Below are 19599 nucleotides of genomic sequence, written 5' to 3' on the forward strand. Positions count from 1 at the left end.
GTAGATAAATAAATATCTAATGTCTACAAGGAATGTGCTGCCTTCATGATACATAATGGCCTATTCTAGCTACCTGTGACTTCGAAAAGGTCTTACTCTAATCCTTACGTGGATTGCGGCCTGCCTTTCAGCAGTGTTGTCATATTGCCTGTTCTGTCCTAGTACAGAGCGCAGCGTATGTTAAATTGTCCATTTTGAATCCGTATTTGATGCGGAATATGTTAATGTTGTACATATAAAGATTATCATATCCCTGAAATTCATAATCCTATTTTTTTTTTCAAGTGAGTATCATCCAGGAAGATTGGTGCTGGAAGAATAAGTCTCTGGAGTTTGAAGTTACAGAGGATGACATTGTGGGCATAGAGTTCAGACAGACTGGCTACATGCTTAGATGCTCCCTCTCACATGGCATTACACTGGTGAGCAAAGAACATCTTAAGATGCGTTTTTAAATTCCATCCTGTGTTCTCTATTGTTCATCTGGTTGAATGTCTGCTTGATACAATAGAATTACTTTAATAGCTTTTTACATGGCCTGATATTGAGCAAATGTTCGCTCACCCAATTGTTACCCCTAGTGACAGCACCACAAATCATTTAACAAACGACAAACAAGATTGTATCTTTTATGCAGCACCAAAAACCATCGTTGTTGGCAGCACATCTCTCCATCTTAGTATGGGATCTGCTGCTGACGAAAGTGTACGAGGGACGAATGATCATATTACCAACCGTTCATCCCCCCATGAAGTCCTCATCAACTTGTATGATGGCCATTTATGTGAACGCTGACCTCATTGATCAATGCTAGTCCTCTGGCTCAAATTGAACCATATAAAAGGCCCAAACCTACAATAGCGGTCTTATCTCTTAATACTCAAACAATGGAGATGATGTATTAAGGGCCTTTTTACAGGGAACGATTATCGTTCAGATCCTTGCTGGGTCATGAGAATCAAACGATAATCGTTTAGTTGCTGGCAGCATTTATACTAAACAATGAACCTCTGTAAACAGGCAGTCGTTCATCTATGAACAACTTCCTGTTTACTATGAACAACTTCCTGTTTACTATGAACAACTTCCTGTTTACTGTGAACAACTTCCTGTTTACTGTGAACAACTTCCTGTTTACTGTGAACACAGGAGGGTGGCCAGAACAATCATGGCAAGTTTTAGGACTCACTGAAATGTTCTCCTCCACAGGAATTTTACCAGGATGGAAATGCCCCAGAGCATGTTGGCGTGTACAATCTGACAAAAGGAGTCAATAGATTCTGCCTATCTAAACCAGGTAATTGTCACAGATTTTGCTTTGAGATTCCGCATTACTGAAATGAAAATCTTGAGCACAGGTTTAGTTGAGCTGCGCTTGTGCAACCGGAAGAGGCCATAACTGTTTCACTTGGCCACCTCAGTGTAGAGAACCATGGATAGTATATTGAGCTTCTCCCTTCATGTTCCTGATGCACTGAAATAAAGCTTGGGCAAAGCGTTCTAGGTAAACCCTGCCTAAGCATAAAAGCCCATGATGCACTATCCAACAAAAGTAATTGGATACCTGACCAAGAATAAAAAAAAGTAATATTTGTTTACGTTATATATTTTTTCCCCATCTACACCTGAAAATATGTAATACAAAATGATGCAACACCTTATATTCACCCCAGAGTGGTGCCATTAAAAAAATACAAGTTGTCCTCACAAAAACAAGCCCACATGCAGTTATGCCAATATGTTATGGCTCTTGAAATGCAATGATAACAATCACTTGGTCCTTAAAGGGGTTGTCTCACGCCGAAACGTTGTTTTTTTTTTTATTCAATAGGCCCCCTGTTCGGCGCGAGACAAACCCAAGGGATGGGTTAAAAAAAAAAAAAAAAGTTTATTACTTACCCGAATCCCCGCGCTGCGGCGACTTCTTTCTTCCTTTACCAAGATGGCCGCCGGGATCTTCACCCACGATGCACCGCGGGTCTTCTCCCATGGTGCACCGTGGGCTCTGTGCGGTCCATTGCCGATTCCAGACTCCTGATTGGCTGGAATCGGCACACGTGACGGGGCGGAGCTACGATGACGACGCGGGACCAGCTCTCCGGCACGAGCGGCCCCATTCACCAGGGAGAAGACCGGACTGCGCAAGCGCGTCTAAAAACGCCAGAAGACAGCGAATTTAGACGGATCCATGGCGACGGGGACGCTAGCAACGGAGCAGGTAAGTGAATAACTTCTGTATGGCTCATAATTAATGCACGATGTATATTACAAAGTGCATTAATATGGCCATACAGAAGTGCTGAACCCCACTTGATTTCACGAGACAACCCCTTTAAACCAAAATATAGGCTTGTCACTAAAGGGTTAAGGAAGCCCTGTGTGCCAGATATATTTTACCTAAAATACACATTAAAGTTCTATAGTAAAAGTGCTGTTTTATTGGAGCTTTTTTGAAGTCTCAAGGTGACTAAATGGCAATTCTCTGTCAGTGTAGGCGATCTTTTATTTAATACAAGGATTTAGTTAAAATCGTGTATTGGCTTTTATAACTTACAGCTGCAGATTTCCCATTTTTTATTCATTTTTTGTTTCCAGGTGTTTACAAGGTCACCCCGCGATCCTGCCATCGCTTTGAACATGCCTATTACACTTATGACACGTAAGTGGTATATTTTGCGATGTAACATGTCAGTGATTATTAGCAGATGTCATTCCAGTCTTCGATTCTGATACTTGGATGTCAGCGAATGTCAGGAACCTTGATGCTGGGTTTGAGATTCTAAATAAATGCATTTTGGTAGTAACTGGTCAAAGCATAGGGTTAGGGCTAACCCTAATAATAATGGGCAGAAAAGGGCTTATTCTATGCTTGCAGACTTTAATGAAGCAGGGGGTAAAAGGATTTAAAGCTTGTTCTGCTAAACCTTAATGTCACTGCATTCTTTCCCCAGATCCTCTCCTAGTATCCTTACTCTGACTGCAGTACGACATCATGTCCTCGGGGCCATTACAGCTGATAAACTAATGGATGTGACCGTCACTATTAAGTAAGAGCAGGATTAATTGCAGCTTCAATCTGTATACTATGCTGAGCAATGATGGTCTAATAAGAGAAACTGTCTGCTTTTTTTATTTTCCTTATTGTCTCAGGGCTGAATTCTCCTTGGCCCTGCTACTTTTTCTCCACTGGGATTGCTGTAGTGCCTAAAAGCCTTCATAGCGAAGTCATGGCACAATATACAGTAGGAGAGGTTATTGTCTGAGAGCTTGCCATACACTGTGCTGGTGCTTAAAGGAGTTGCCCAAGGCTAGGAAAACATGCTGCTTTCTTCCAAACACAGCGCCAACCTTGTTTGTGGGTTATGTGTGGTATTGCAGCTCGGCTCCCACTCACTTCAATGGAGCTGAGCTGCAATACCACGCGCAACCCTATAGACAAAGGTAGCGCTGTGTTTGGAGGAAAGCAGCCATGTTTTTCTAACCCTAGACAACTCGTTTAATCAAAGATGTCAGCACGGTCTTTCTGGTTATGCGGGCAGTTGTAGGTTGTTGGCGCCGCTTAACAGTGGCTGTCCCTTTTCCTATGTAGAGGCAGACAAGAGTGGCGATAGCTAGAGGACTGGCACAATTTTAGGGAAGTACTTTTGGATGTCAAATATAACACTTGTATAGTATGGGGTCTTCAAAGATTCTGTCAAATGAGCATGAACGTATAATTTAATGTGTTTACTTGTTTCTTGCCTTCACTTAGATCTTCCATAGACACTGAACCAGCCCTGGTCTTGGGACCCCTGAAATCTATTGAAGAGACACGAAGAGATCAGCAGCTGGCAGAAATTGAAGCTCGCAGGTTGGAAAGAGAGAAATCCGGTTCCAAAGAGGCTGATGCCCAACCACCGGTTCAGGAGGTTGTAGAAGAACTCCAGGGGCCCTTTACATATGAATTCTCTTACTGGGCACGGTAAGGTTTAAAGGCCCATTTACACCAGCCGATGATCGCTAAAAAAATTGCTAAAAGGCGATCGTTTTAGCGATAATCGTTGTGTCTAAAGGTACGCCCATCGTGCACCTTTCGGGCACTGCTAGCAGATCATTAAATTCAGTCCAACCTAAAAATCGTCAGTCAGCCTTATCAGCAGTTCTCTACGGGGAGTGCTGATGGCATTGTTTTCCCCTGGAGAACACAGGGTCTGAGCTCAGATAATAGCCCTCGGGCTATTAACTGCTTTCAGCTAAAGGCTTAATTTTCACACTTAATTGCTATTAAGTAGCTGAGTAGCTACTTAAACGTTTATGCAAAATGATCGCTCAAAGCTGTCACTCAAACGGTCATTTGAGCGATCTTTTAGCGATCATCGCTCCGTGTAAATGGGCCTTTAGTGGCGGAAGATGTTTGGAAGTATTTGCTCTGATAAGAGATTAAAAGAATAAGGGTCTCTTTACACTCGCCAATTTATTCTTTGAACGAGCGACCAATATCAGTTCGCTTGGGAAGGCTGTTTATACAGGCAGATACATCGTTGGGTCATTCACATGAGAAATCGTTCAGTTGTTCACATTCACTGTATAAGTGAATATAGGAACTGAATGATCGGTATTTAAACCAAACAATTGGTGAAAGAGCCTGTGATAATTTTTATGCCTGCATAAAATGAACGAAAAGCGAATGATTGCTTGTTGTTTGATCGTTGGCTGCGTTAACTCTGAAAGATTACTATTCATTTTCTTTTGTTTGAATAATTTTTTTAAACTATAATCGTTCTGTGTAAAAGGACCTTAAGGCTGGATTCAGACAAACGTATATCGGCTCGGTTTTCACGCCCAGCCGATATACGTCGTCTCTCTCTGCAGGGGGGGGGGCCTGGAAGAGCCAAGAGCAGTGGTCTGAGCTCCCGCCCCCTCTCTGCCTCCTCTCTGCCCCTCTGCACTATTTGCAATGGGGAGAGGCGGGACGGGGGCAGGGCTAATTCTCGGAACTTGGCCCCACCCCCTGTCCAGCCGCCTTTCATTGCAAATAGTGCAGAGGGGTGGAGAGGAGGCAGAGAGGGGGCGGGAGCTCAGTTCCTGCTCCTGGCTCTTCCATTCTCCCCCCTCCCCACCCCCCCCCTGCAGATGAGGACACCGTATATCGGCTCGGTGTGAAAACCGGGCCAATATACAGTCGTCTGAATCCACCCAAAGACTGTAAGTAACTCGTTTAGCCATAAATGTTTTCACCTGTGTCTTTACATATGTGTGAAAAGACATTAAATTGTCCTAATATATGGTATTTTGGTGATTTTCCAACACTACTATTATCATGCAGTCTTCATTTGGCTGAGCTTGCGTGTTTTGTTTTAATGCTTGAAGTGGATTTAGTGAGAAAATGGAGAATTGAGATGTTGCATGCAGATACTGCCTTGTAGCTACACATAAGTGCAAACTACCATATTAGTATCACATTATTAAATAGGACCTCCTGGCATGTGTGTAATAGTAAATTCTTTCACTTTCAGAACTCTGCCTTGTGCCATCCTTCTGTTAATCCTCCTGGAAATGTCTCAATAAATTAACAATCGTGTTATACGCCTTGTTAGTAGGATTGTCCCAACACTGTTGGCGCAGACTGGATAGTGTCAGACCGTGTGTGGATATGCCGTATTGACAAGGGGAACTGTAATGCCTATTCTAAGACTGTATAAATGATGGAAGGAAACAATTTATTATAGATCCAGTTGGTCATTGTGTGTTTATTGCTGTAGCATGGATTTGTGTCTTAAAGCCTCAAATATACCCCAACACGTTATCATTGGAGGATTTTCCTGAATGTTATCAGGTGTGAATGAGAGGTGGAAGGTTCAGTTAAAGGTGTAGTATCGGCTCATAAAGGGATGGCATATGCCTAGGATTGGTAGGTGTCTGACATCTGGGCTTCCCACTGATCCTAATAAGTAAATCCTTAGTTTTTTCCTGCACAGTGGCTTCCAGCCACCTAGCTATACAGGGAAACTGCAGAAAAGGTCCATTTAAGTGAATGGGGCTGGCTTTAGGTCCCTATGCAAGAATAAAACAGTGACGGAGTGACATAGCGGCAGTCCCTTCATTTTTGGCATCTGTGGGGGTTTCCTAACATTCCTAGTGATATGTCTTCACTTTATGAGATTGGAATGCCCCCTTTAATCTTGGCTGTGACACTTTATTTACAGAGTAATCCTGCTAACAGCTATGATCCACTTAAAGAACTTGAGGAGAGAGACACTGACTCAGGAAGGACTTCTTTTATTGAAAGTGAATTATATTTTATTTCTGTAACTTTAGATCTGGTGAGAAGATCACGGTGACTCCTTCATCCAAAGAACTTCTCTTCTATCCCCCCTCTGTGGAGACAGTCGTCAGTGGAGGTAAGTGGCTGTCATGAAACATAGAAGACTTGTCTTGTTCAGCAATATTGCTGACACAATATTTCCATGCAGTGGGCTAGAAATCGTGGATTTCTCTATTTCAGAAAGCTGCCCAAGAAAGCTAATAGAAATTCACGGGAAAGCTGGCTTGTTTCTGGAGGGACAGATTAACCCGGAGTTGGAGGGTGTGGAAATCGTAATCAGTGAGAAAGGGGCTGCGTCGCCTCTCATTACCGTTTTTACAGATGATAAAGGTTCATACAGGTTGGTGCAATTTATCTTTTTTTGCTTTAATGTTTTTATGCTACACGATTTCCCAATATATCAGTAAGACTATAAAGCAGTAATTGATACTATACAGAATATCTATTTGTAAGACAAAGTAGTGGTGAGAATTAGATTTATTTAGGTTAGATAATACTCATTCAAACCTCTGTCAAAGGTATATATTGGAAGTATTTCCTGATTTTATATACCTGCACTGGAATCCTCCAGTAATGTGTCCTACTTTTACAGGAGGCTATGGTATTGAATAGCGTAGTAAACTCTGCTCTTCCATCTAGTAACAAAAATGGCAGGAAGACACATGACGCACATGTCAAAAACATGTCAGATCAGTGGAGCCCTATGAATACGTTTGGCGCATATGGTAAACATAATGGTATATTTATTTTAGAATAAACCAGAAAACCTTAGTTGTTACCATAGTACCCTGAGAACAAGTGATGTTCCACCAAATTCTCCAAGGTTTGGCTAATTGTTGTAATCCCTAGTATTGTGTGTTCCCAAAAAACTTTCATACTCTACTGTTCTGTTACCAGAAATGTTGTTCATACCCTAAATAACTTTTCTGCCAAGGATTTCTGCCTGTCCTGCCCACTCCCATTGCAAACCGCTCAGATGGTAGGAGAGATGCAAAGAGCCTGGGAGCGAACAGGAGGGGGGGGGGGGGCTGCTTGGATGGAAGCGTGTATATATATATATATATATACACTCGTGTAAATAAGCCCTTAAAGGGGTTGTCTCGCGAAATCAAGTGGGGTTATACACTTCTGTATGGCCATATTAATGCACTTTGTAATATACATCGTGCATTAAATATGAGCCATACAGAAGTTATTCACTTAGCTGCTCCGTTTCTAGCGTCCCTGTCGCCATGGTTCCGTCTAATTTCGGTGTCTTCTTGCTTTTTTAGGCGTGCTTGCGCAGATGGAAATTCTCCCTTCGGCTCGGAAGCATTGGCGTTTTGGCTCCGCCCCCTTGTACGCGTCATCGCGTAGCTCCGCCCCATGACGTGTGCCGGTTCCAGCCTCCTGATTGGCTGGAATCGGCACGTGACGGGGCGGAGCTACGCGATGACGCGTACAAGGGGGCGGAGCCAAAATGCCGATGCTGCCGAGCCGAAGGGAGACGGCCCATCTGCGCAAGCGCGTCTAAAAAAGCAACAAGACACCGAAATTAGACGGAACCATGGCGACGGGGACGCTAGAAACGGAGCAGCTAAGTGAATAACTTCTGTATGGCTCATATTTAATGCACGATGTACATTACAAAGTGCATTAATATGGCCATACAGAAGTGTATAACCCCACTTGATTTCGCGAGACAACCCCTTTAAAGAGAGACTGGAAAAATAAGTGGTACTAATGAAAAACAGGTGGAGGGTCAATTTTTTTTACTAGGAGCATAGAAAGAGCATTTTGCAGAGGCAGAGTCTCTCCGAAGCAAAGCTGGTCAGAATTTAACCAATCTGTGAAAAATTGCATCTAAAAAATGTTCCACAATGTAAAATGTACAGTGCATAATATCCTCAAAAGATTCAAAGACTGGAGAAATTCGTGTGCACAAGGGACAAGGCCGGCTGTCAATAGAGGATGCTCGTGATCTACGAGACCTCAGGCGCCGCTACATAAAAACAGGCATGATTCTGTAATGCCAATCACTGTATGAGCTCAGAAATACTTCCAGAAATCATTATCTGTGAACACAGCTCGCCGTGCAATCCACAAATTCAAGTAAAAGTTGTATCATGCAAAGAAGCTATACATCAATTCAATCCAGAAACGCTGGCATCTTCTCTGGGCCAAAGCTCATTTAAAATGGACTGATACTAAATGAAAAACTGTTCTGTGATCAGATGAATAAGAATTTAAAATTCTTTTTGGAACCCACAAACACCGTATCCTGCAGACTCTAGAGGAGCCATCTGGCTTATCAGGGCACAGTTCAAAAGCCTGCAGCTCTAATGGTATGGGTTGTATTAGTGTCTATGGCATGGACAGCTTACACATCTTGAAAGGCACTATGAATGCTGAGCAGCATATAGAGGCTTTAGAACAACATATGATCTTACCCAGACAACATCTCTTTCAGGGAAGCCCTTGCATATTTCAGCATATAATACTAAACCACATACTGCATCCATCACAGCAGCAGGGCTTCCCAGAAGAAGAGTCCGGGTGCTGAACCGGCCGCTCGCAGGCCAGACCTTTCACCAATAGAAAACATTTGGTGCATTATGAAACGAAAAGTCCAGCAAAGACGACCCGGGAGTGTTGGGCAGCAGAATCTTACATCAGACAAGAATGGGACAACATTCCTCTCCCAAAACTTGAGCAGTTGGTCTCTGCACTTCCCAGATGTTTACTGACTGTTGTAAAAAGAAGTACGGATTCTTCACAATGGTAGACATGTCCTGTCCCAATTATTGTGAGATGTGTTGCTGCCCTCAATTTGTAAAATGTAGTTAATTATTTTTTTTTTTTTTTGTTTGTAATGAAATGGGAAAAATGTCTCCCTTTCAACTTCTGATATGTGTTCTGTTAATAACATCCAGTTAAATATTACCAAATCATTGCATTTATTTTAGTGTCCCAACTTTTTTGGAATTGGGGTTGTACGTAACATATAGTTGACACTGTGGAGGGCACAAGCTCAGATCATCATACATATACAGTGCATTCAGCTACCCGCTAACCACCTGACATCAGCAATATAACAACATTTATACATATATATATATCATTCCTTTCATATATTCAGTTTGTGTTTTTGTATTCATATTTATATACATTGTACACTTTGTATTTAAAAAACTAAAATAAAAATCCAGCACCTAGGAGTTGTCGTTTTGCTGTAAAACTCTGCATGCAGATATGCAAATGATTATAGTTGTGGTGTGAGTAGGTAAACGGTCCTGTCACCTGAGGCCCTAAAAGTGCTTCCACCATTGGCCTATACAAAGGCTCTCAGAGGTTCCTTTCTGCTTGTGTAGAGCTTGTTGACCACTAGATACTCCTCTATGAAGATTTTGTCCAGTTAACAGAGTTTGAGAAGGGCGCATTATTGGAGTGCGAGAAGCTGGATGGTCGTATTGACGAATAGCCTGCCGCCTGTTTGGAAGTGTTGGGACAAGTGGATGCTGGAGGACATGCACACAAGGCAACCGGGCTCAGGACACCCTCGACAGCCCACCAGTAGAGAGGATTGTCAGATCAACCGACAAGCCAGAGCAGTTCTGACTGTTTCATGGTGTGCCATCCAGAGACAGGTGGCGCCGTTGTTACACCCCTTTGTCTTTCCAAACCGTTTTCAGGTACGGTACTTGGGACCCTTGCTGATCCGCTTATGAGAAGCTGTTGCAGACTGCTAGAACACTGTCCGCAGTGCAGAGGCCCGCTTTGTTATTGCTGCACTCGCACAGTGAAGTGTCTGCGTTCTGAGTGTTCCGGACGCACACAGCAGCTCTTCATGAGCTTGATCAGCAGGTATCCCAAGTGGTGGACCTGTTGACTTGCTATTGATCACCTGTCCTAAGGATAGGTCATCAATAGTTGGTAGCCTAGAAAACTCCTTTAAGAACTTTTATATAAAGTGGTTGACATGTGGGAGGGAATGCTAATTAATTCTCGATCGATTTAAGCAATCCTAAAGAAACCCTAAAGCCTTGTAAAACACAGTTGAGATTAAACTGAACATTAAGCAAAGAATTGTTTGTTTTTTAATCCTACAAGTGGCCTTATGTTGATTCTAATTGTACCTTTTAGGTTTTGCTGCCTTTTATTGATTATGTGGCTTTTTATTGCCGGTTTATTCCCACATGTAACTGTTAAATGGCCTTTCTGTTTGCACAGTGTGGGACCTTTACACAGTGACCTGGAGTACACCATCTCGGCTCAGAAAGAGGGCTTCGTGCTGACTGCTATTGATGGAACCGTTGGAGACTTCAATGCTTTCGCCCTTGCAGGAGTTACATTTGAGGTATACGTATAGGTCACTTCAGCCATTGTTCTCCTTGCCTTTCAGAATTGTACATACTGTATAACTTTATTTCTAACACTAACTTTAGTGCTTTTTGATTCTGCGTAGATCCGTTCAGAAGATGAGCAGCCCCTGGCTGGAGTTCTCCTATCACTTAGTGGAGGAATGTTCCGTTCCAATCTCCTCACCCAGGAAAATGGGATGTTGACCTTCTCAAACCTGGTAATGCAGGCATTTTATTTACCAAGTTCTGTTCTGGGCAGTAAAACTCCTATCATCCGGTGATAGTATATTTGTTCCACTTGCTTTGGTTTCAGAATTTCTTTGTAGTCTGGACCCATTTAAGATGGGGATTGGAAAACTGACGGGAATTAAATGATTCTCTTTTTCATCTCCTTTTAATATCCCTTTTGTACTGTATCATTTTCATTTCTTCAAAAGATGGTACCATGTACAAATCCTATTACTGCTGCTTTGTGTGGAAGGTCCATCTGGTAGCATTGGTCTGGTACGTAAAGTGGCATTCCGACTACAGAATCTCTCCTTGCTGTGTCATTTTAACAGGCCTGGGCACAGAGGGTAAACGTCACGTTTAGGGTGAATGCACACGGGCAGATTTGAATAGCAAAATCCAGAACAGGCGATTGACCGCCTCTTGATTTCATAGCAAATACCACCCATGGCATGCAATGCATAAGTGATTCTTCATGCAAACGAGTGGAAACCAGCATGCTCCGTTTTACTGCGGATTTCACATGGACAGCTTCTATTGAAGACAATAGAAGCCGTCTAACACGTGGCTCGTCTGCAATTGACATTGCAGGTTTTGCGGGAAAAGCAGAAGTTTAAAAAATAAATTAAATCTGTACTGCGCATGTCCGACAGTGAGCCGTGCGGACCATCCACAGTACAGAAAGAAAAAAATGAAAGCCGGTACGAGTGGACACCGCTGCTGCCAGGGCCAGACTCTACTCCGGGATTCTGCATTCGGAATTCGACCCACTTGTGTGCATGTGGCCTAAAGTGATTTTCCACCACTTTGATATTGATGGCATATCCTTTGGGCAAACAATAAGTTTTCAGACCAGTATGACTCCGAGACTCGGCACCCTCATGATCAGCTGTTAAAAGAGACAGCAGCTTTCAGGTGATCGCTGTGACTTTTTCATTACTTACCAGGAATAACTTTGGTGCTGTGCATTGGTACTATGTCAGTCCCATTCAAATGGCGCAAAGTACCAAATATACAGACCTGGCCTCAGAAATAATAAAGGGGTACAGAGCTCACCCAAGTGTCGCTGTCCCGTCAGCTGATCGGTGTAGGTGCCTGGAGTTGGACCCCAGAATTTTCACCGCAGCTGCACCAATGTTTCCTGGGGGGGAGGGGGTGGGGGTCATGAATGAAATGCCCTATTTTGACAGATTATCTTTGGCATTTGCTACCTTGTGGATATAATTGTGTACAGAGATATGCTAATTGATCTCCTTTTCTCCTTTCAGAGCCCTGGTCAGTATTACTTTAAACCCATGATGAAGGAGTTTCGTTTTGAGCCTTCCTCTCAGATGATAGAGGCGCAAGAAGGACAAAACCTGAAAATTAAAATCACTGGCTACAGGACAGCATACAGGTCACTTTCTTTACTGCTTTATTCATATGTCTAACTCCAGATGTAGTTCCTGACAGAGAACCTGCCTTTTTTTTTTTTTTTGGTCAATTACTTACACTAGCTTAATATTCCTTTTAATCTTTGGTCATTTAAAGAGGGCTTGTCGTGTCCTCTGCGCAGTCGGGCTGGCTCTACAGCCACAGCTTGGATAACTCTCACCTACTTTTTTTCTATACACCCTCCCCTTCCCCGACCTCCATTAGATTTGGCTCCTGGAGCTTCAAATCAGTTGAGTGGGCGATCTTCTCCACTTACTGTCCATTGGTTTCCTCCACCCATTGATGTCCCCTATTAACAGTAAGCGAAGGAGACTTGACTGGTTATAAGACCCAGGAGCATTGACTAATGGAGGGCAGTATGGGGGGGATGTACAAAGAAAAGAGGTGCGATGGAGTCATCGGGGCTCCGGTTGCAAAGCTATACAATCGGCCATGCTGTTTTAATGATATGTACAGCAATATCTTCATTGTCCATCTTTCCTAGTGCACAAGCTTACACTATGGAAAAAAAAATCTAGTTTCCAAAATCATGTTGTAAAACCTTGTGAGACTATTTCAGAAGGGGCTGCTAGTCAAGTCTGTTAAGTCTGTGAGCGATTGGTAGAGAAAGTAAAAAGGTTCTTTGTAGGGTAAAGCTATGGCAGCACGGTGACTTTGACCACAACACATGCCGCATGCCCAAAAGTCGCAGTGTGTTTTTGCCCGTATGGCATGTATTATATGTGAATATTGTCATATTGTGACCTGCAAGTTACTGCTACTCGGCAGTTCCAAGAAATCCCAGAAGGCCTGGTTTCTTGCAGTCGTCAGGCTGCAGCAGCTTGTGAATTACAACACGACCACATTGACTTGCCTTAAATGCGATGCAGGCAGGGTGACAAGGTGATGTTTGGCAATGTGTTGTGTATCTCTGGCGAATTTCCTTGTAGCCCTAGCTTAGTATCATCAGAGCAACGTGTGAGAGTTCAGTTCCAGAGGGGTTAGCACAATTACTCTGTTAGTATGCTGAGGTCGGGCACCCCATCATTGCTACGAGGATACCAGGACTGCAGATCTGTGTCCGATGTGGTAACCGCCATGGTCATACAGAAATGCAATGAATAGGTAGATTAACCCATTAAGGTCCAAGCGCTGTAAACTTAGTGCTTGGTCCTAGGCTTCAATCCTGGCCGATAGTAAAAATATGGCGCAGGATTAAAGCTCCTGCTTTGCAATCGAGCAGAAGCAGGACTGGTTGTCAGTTGTTGGTCACAGCTGAGAACTCGAAGGAAAAGGGAGAATTGGTTTTTAACCCCTTCTGCCTTCTCCTTTTCCTAGCGAGCGCTATCTACTAAGAAGTGAAAGTGGAAGTATAACTTCCACTACGCGAGCCGGCGGTTACGTGACCACCGGGATCCCCTGGCACAGCAGAGCTATAGGGTCCTAGCGTACTCTGATCAGCTCTGCCAGTGACTATTATCACTACAGGGGATGTTTTGCCCTGTAACTAGGGCTTCAATGGGTGCGACTCCTATGGATGCCCCAGCTACAGTGGAAAAATGTTAAATTAAAAAGAAAAAACAATTTTTTGAATATCCTCCAGAGGTCTTATATGACGTCATAGGAGACATAGTAAAAAAAAAAATTACATAAATAAGTAAAACAAAATTGCAAAATAAAATAAAAATATATATGTAAAAAAGAAAATAACCAACTGTCGCCATATGCGCCCTGCAATCCGAAACATACATATGGTATATCCAAACATCTGAAACAAAATGAGGAACCTGTAAAAAATTACTATAAGTGTTAATTTTATTTTATTAATTTTTTTTAGCTTTTTACTCACAAAACTAAAAAAAATGGGGGGGGGGGGGGGGTGTAAAGTAAGTAAAAAAGAAATTTTTTTAAAAATCGCCCTATATGTCATGGTAGAAAAAATAATTTTGGTAGCTGAAGGAAAAAAATAGGACAGTTAAACCACCACATGGGTAAAATTCGTAAAAAGTGTGTGGTCCTTAAGGTACAAAACAGGCTGGTCCATAAGGGGTTAAATATGTACGTTCAGGCACCTCCAGAGTAACTCAAGGGTCCGCACCAGAGGGTGTGGAGATAAACTTCAGATGAGATGCCTTGCATACTGGTTTGATGGCCAGCCTGACTCCTTCATCAGATGCATGGAGTCTGAGACGCTCCCGCTTTTCTCCCAGTTTGTGTTCTTCGTCATATAATCTTTATCTTGTGTCCTCCGAGTTGTGTTAGGAAACATATGCTCAAGCTAGAGAACCGAACACAACACGATGCTTAATCCACAATTTACAACAGGTCCTTAAGCTAAAGATAAAATAAATGATGGCTTCAGTAAATGATGGCGGAAAAATATGATTAAATTATAAATCTATTGGTGTGTCCATAAAATAAACCAGCCTGGTGTGCAGTTTAACTTTATGGAGTAGAAACCGCTGAAATGTTGTCAGGTGCGGCTCGGGATCATTCCCGATAGACTTCTACATGTGGTTTATGACTCCTGAAAGCAGCAGCCTGTCGGTGTCTGCGAGTTACCGCTTGCTACACTGCTGATTGCTCTATCTAATTGCATTAAAAATATATTTCTTCCATCATTGATGCTGGCGACTCCTGTTTTATGACTCTTTTGTGTAGATTCCTGTATTCTACTACTTTTTCAAATAACACATAACTAATCGCATCGATGTATCTGGAAATACCAGCATGAAAGTGGTAGGATCCTGCGCCTATGGTTTTGTCCCCAATGACATGACTCTCTTTTTTTCCTCTCTTTGCAGTTGTTACGGAACCATTTCCTCTCTAAATGGGGAACCTGAGCAAGGAGTGTCGGTGGAAGCTACGGGCCAAGATGATTGTTCGATTTATGGGGAAGACACGGTTACGGATGAGGAGGGCAAATTCAGGCTTCGCGGGTTAAGGGTCAGTATGGATGTTCTACTTGTAGGCAACACAGTTACCATTTATCATGCATAACTCTCCTGTTCCAATACATCAGAATAAATAATGGAAATGGTACATTTATTGCTACTAGGATACCAGGACTGCAGATCTGTGTCAGATATGGTATCCTAGGAGCAATAAATGTTACCATTTGTTAACAGATATTCATAGAATATACAGTGATGAGATGTGGAACCCTAATGCAGGCACCATCCTTGTAGGATTTCTAGAAATCCAGGTGTGAAGATTTTATTTGAAATTCTTTCCATTTTCTTTCCAGCCTGATTGCGTCTATCATGTTCAGTTGAAGGCTGAAGGAAATGACCATATTGAACGTGCTTTACCTCCATATCGGGCAATACAGGTGAGTTGTAGCCAAGCAGCAACACTAAATAAGTAGTAGATAAATAACGTGTCATTTAAGATGAAGACTGGACAGTCCCTTTTAGTTAGCGGTTCTGGGACTTCATAGAAGAGTGTGTCATTCTTTACATATACAGTACAGTGATCTCTCCAGTTACAATAGTCTGAGGATACAATATTTTCGATATACAATGATCTTACCTTGCTCAGAATCTGCATACGTCACGCAGCGTACCTTCAGCAGGTGCACTTTGCTATATAGTCCATACAGTCAACATGGGTATTGAACCCCTGTAATTCCTGCCGTTCATGAACTAATTGACTATTAGTTGCCTCTCTATAGTAGAGCACGGTGCTACATGTTCAGTACTGCTCTTTATATGCCAGGATGAGCTGAGGCTTTGGAAACCAGAAGAGGACTACTGCGTTTTTTTTGGTACATTGTGTGTTCTGTACAGACCCTGAAGAAGCGCCTGTCCTGATTTATATAGTGATTTACATCTTCCAGCAGCTTTTTCTGACCTTTTATATGTAAGGACCTACTTGAACCCTTTCCAATCCAATTTCCCTGCCACCCCACGTACTCCCCAACTCTTACTTATTTTGGATGGGAGAGCACGTTGTGGATTCCTTTAAAATTTCTCAGCAGAGACACATAAAAATGATGTGATTTTATTAGCAAATTTTTGAAAATTAAACATGACTTATGAGTGTTTCAGGAAGAGAATCTGCATTACATACATCATTTTTAATATCTCTAATGATGGATATATAAATCGATATCTATTTCTGTAATACAGTGCCATACAGACTCATTCTATAACTGCATTCAATGGGTATCACACATGTTTCTAACTATGCAGGACAGCGCTCCAACGTCTGAGTTCTCTGCTGCATATGTATGTTCTGGTATGTAGAGGAGAGGTCCGATCTCTGAGCTCTTATCTGCATAGTATTAGAAACACGTGGGACCTTGCCTGACATTGAAGCTATGCAATGAAATCTAAATATCTGACAAGGTCCGACACTAGATTGGAAAGGTTAACCCTTTGCAGTCCAATTTTGGATTCAGGGTTTCCTAGGGGGCTTTCTTTCTGCCATTTTACAATGACTCCATCTGCTGGCTAGAGCCAGTACTGCAGTATGGGATATGATGGAGAGGCCCCCGACAACAGAGTGGCCAGTAATATACAGTAAGAATACCCTGCAGGACGCCTTCCGACATCAGCTGTACAGGCTTCAATCAGAATGTTGGAAGATGTCACAGTGGATTGGAACGGGTTAATTGTATGTTATCTGCTTAGTTTTCTTTAAACTCTATTTTCTGTAACTTCGTGTTGACATTTCAGAGACTTCAAAATCAATTACCATTTTTCCAGTGTTGTTTTTAACATACACTGATCCCTCAACATACAATATTAAATAGTACTGGGATGATCATTGTATTTGGATTTTTGAGATGGAATTCAAGAAATCATGCGTCATGGTGGAGTCATCAGTTGTGGCTGAATTCTGTTCTTAGCCTGTCAATATAGCGGCTTATTGCCTATCTACATGATAGGTGATGAGTGTTTGATCACTTCTGGGAAAGCCTTTGGTCATGAGAACAGGGGCCCTGGGTCTCCCTGAATGAATGGATTAGTGATCACGGATGTGTGTTGCTGCCCCATTCATCTCTATGGGGCTGCTGGTGATGGCGAAGCACTTGCCCGGCAATCCCATAAAGTTCAATGGTGTCTTGGTGTATACACATATTCATCTCCCCTTTCATACAGGGAGACTTGGGACCCCTCTTTTTGTGATCAGTAGGAATCCCAGTGGTTGGATCCCCAGCATGCAAACACTTATCACCTATCCCGCGGATAGATAAATTGCTATGGCAAGACAGTTACGTTACTGCTAAGACATGACAGGCGACACACCCATCTAGCACAGCAATTGGTGTTCTCATCTGATGCTTAATTACTTTAGATGCACATCCCATCAGTCCTGGGGGTCAGTGGGAACTTTTCTGGGATCCATATAAATGCATCTCAAGTATGCCTGTCTAGTGGAAGCTGCAAACAACAACGGGGTCTGCAGGCGATTTGGAGCTTTGCATCCAAAATCGGTTTTTGCATCCGTTTTTTAAATAAAAAATGGCCTGATGGGTAATTCTTGTAAACTGCTGAGTGGATTATAGGCCTGACGTCTCCAGTAACATGCTATATTTTTAATAAAGGTCGGTGATAACGATATAGAAGATGTTAACATTATTGCTTTCCGGCAAATCAACCAATTTGATCTCAGTGGAAATGTATTAACTTCACCGGAACACCTCTCTACTCTATTGGTAAGTCACAGCCTTTATATACATGTGGGGAATTGCCCTCCTGTTAATATATAGATCTAAAGCCTTAATGAGCAAATATGGCTTACAGATTTATAATATAATATGGCTTGTATATGTCTGTAACCGATTTTTAACATATAATCTGCCTTTGGGGTATACTGACTATGTAATGGCACAAATTTTATATAGAATAAAGGTAAATGTTACCACCAGGGGGCACTCCTGGCTTTCGGATTCAGTGGGCATATTAATTTAAAAAAAAAAAAGTTTTTGGTCTGGCAATTTTTTGTCCTTGAAAACGCAGCATACTTAGAAAAGAAAATGTTATTGCTGCACATACCAATTACAGGAACTCATCATCTGTTAGAATGGAAACCGTTTTGTGGCTATATTGATGCAAAATCCCCTCAAACAAAAGCAAGATCGGCTCTAAGTTAATACCCATGGTTTAGAAACTTATATGGATGTGATGTCTGGGTGTTGAGATGTGATCCAGAGTGGAGAGCTGCAGGTCCCTTTATGGCAGAATAGTCCCCACCATTTATTGCTTTTGGATTAATTTGAATGGCTGTTCTGTAATACTTGATAATTTTTGAGAAGGGACATCAGGGAAATTCCAAAAAGTGGCACAAAGTTTTTCTTTTTAGCTCCACTCATTTATATAGAAGACGCTCTTTGCCTTCATTTGAAATGGAAATGGTTCATATGACCCTGTCGGCACAATCCAAAATGAATGCAGAACATGTACCCATCCCTCATATATACTCTAAATGGAAATCCCGGCCCATTATTCAGGCCACACACAAAGACCGTTTGGTGCAGCAGTGTAGCGGGCAAAATATGCTAAAGCTATAGAGTGTCCCCCCGCCCGAATACATCAACTATATAGAGGAAATGAAGACAGAATATACAGAGTACTGTGGATATACAACTTTTTTGGGAGGTCTTCCCTTTTTCCAGAACACCCTCGTATGTTTTGGTAGAGTTGGCAAATCCAGTAATGCTGCAGCGGGACTGTGTAGCCTCACAAAACTTCTTCTGATGATAGCAGCAGGAGCCAAAGAGAATCCCTCAAAGCCTGGTCCAATCATATTTCTATGATAAAGTCTATTAGTCCTAAAAGCACATAATCCAAATAACTGAGGGAGTAGACGTTCCCTGCCCATCCTATTCCGTTTTCCTAGAATATCAGTTTCACCTTCCATTGGCGGTCATTATCTGTTCTCTCATTTCCATCACCTGCTGCAACCTTTCCTTCCATCTCACTCTTGCTATGCCTTGAAGTCTTCACATCGCCTGCACTTATGTCAGTGAGAGCCTTCTATTCTGCAGCCTCTATGATTTGTACTTTCTCTAATGTCAGTCTGTGCCGTAAAGACAGACCTCTAGATAGATTTCAAGCTTAGATCAGCGTGGCGTTAAGTAGAAGGCCTTGTTTAATCCTATGGGATGTGGCAGTCGGCAACAGAGACCGTTTACGTAAATCTGTCACTTGGGTTTTTACATGCCTATTATTTTCAGTGGTTTGTGTAGAACCAACCTATTCTAAAGTAAAGCTTCTTAAAACCTGTCTGTGTATGAGAGGCAGAGCCATGCATGGATATTAAAGCCCAGATTAGTGTTTTTTTGTTTTTTTTTAAATGGCTTTCCAA

General features: G+C 42.3%; 1 protein-coding gene across 1 annotated transcript in view; it reads left to right on the top strand.

Annotated features, from left to right (window-relative positions):
* LOC136576707 (BOS complex subunit NOMO3-like) overlaps window positions 1-19599 on the top strand; it is a 61442-nt gene that overhangs the window by 29933 nt on the left and 11910 nt on the right. Inside the window, exons 15-27 of the mRNA XM_066576240.1 lie at window positions 286-422; window positions 1210-1297; window positions 2596-2659; window positions 2952-3047; window positions 3752-3961; window positions 6298-6380; window positions 6485-6644; window positions 10514-10640; window positions 10749-10862; window positions 12141-12268; window positions 15090-15231; window positions 15533-15616; window positions 17837-17947. Coding sequence (XP_066432337.1) covers window positions 286-422; window positions 1210-1297; window positions 2596-2659; window positions 2952-3047; window positions 3752-3961; window positions 6298-6380; window positions 6485-6644; window positions 10514-10640; window positions 10749-10862; window positions 12141-12268; window positions 15090-15231; window positions 15533-15616; window positions 17837-17947 — 1544 coding nt within the window. The remainder of the gene's footprint in view (window positions 1-285; window positions 423-1209; window positions 1298-2595; window positions 2660-2951; window positions 3048-3751; window positions 3962-6297; window positions 6381-6484; window positions 6645-10513; window positions 10641-10748; window positions 10863-12140; window positions 12269-15089; window positions 15232-15532; window positions 15617-17836; window positions 17948-19599) is intronic.

Source organism: Eleutherodactylus coqui, chromosome 8 (assembly GCF_035609145.1).
Source record: "Eleutherodactylus coqui strain aEleCoq1 chromosome 8, aEleCoq1.hap1, whole genome shotgun sequence".
In the NCBI taxonomy this organism is placed as follows: Eukaryota; Metazoa; Chordata; class Amphibia; order Anura; family Eleutherodactylidae; genus Eleutherodactylus; species Eleutherodactylus coqui.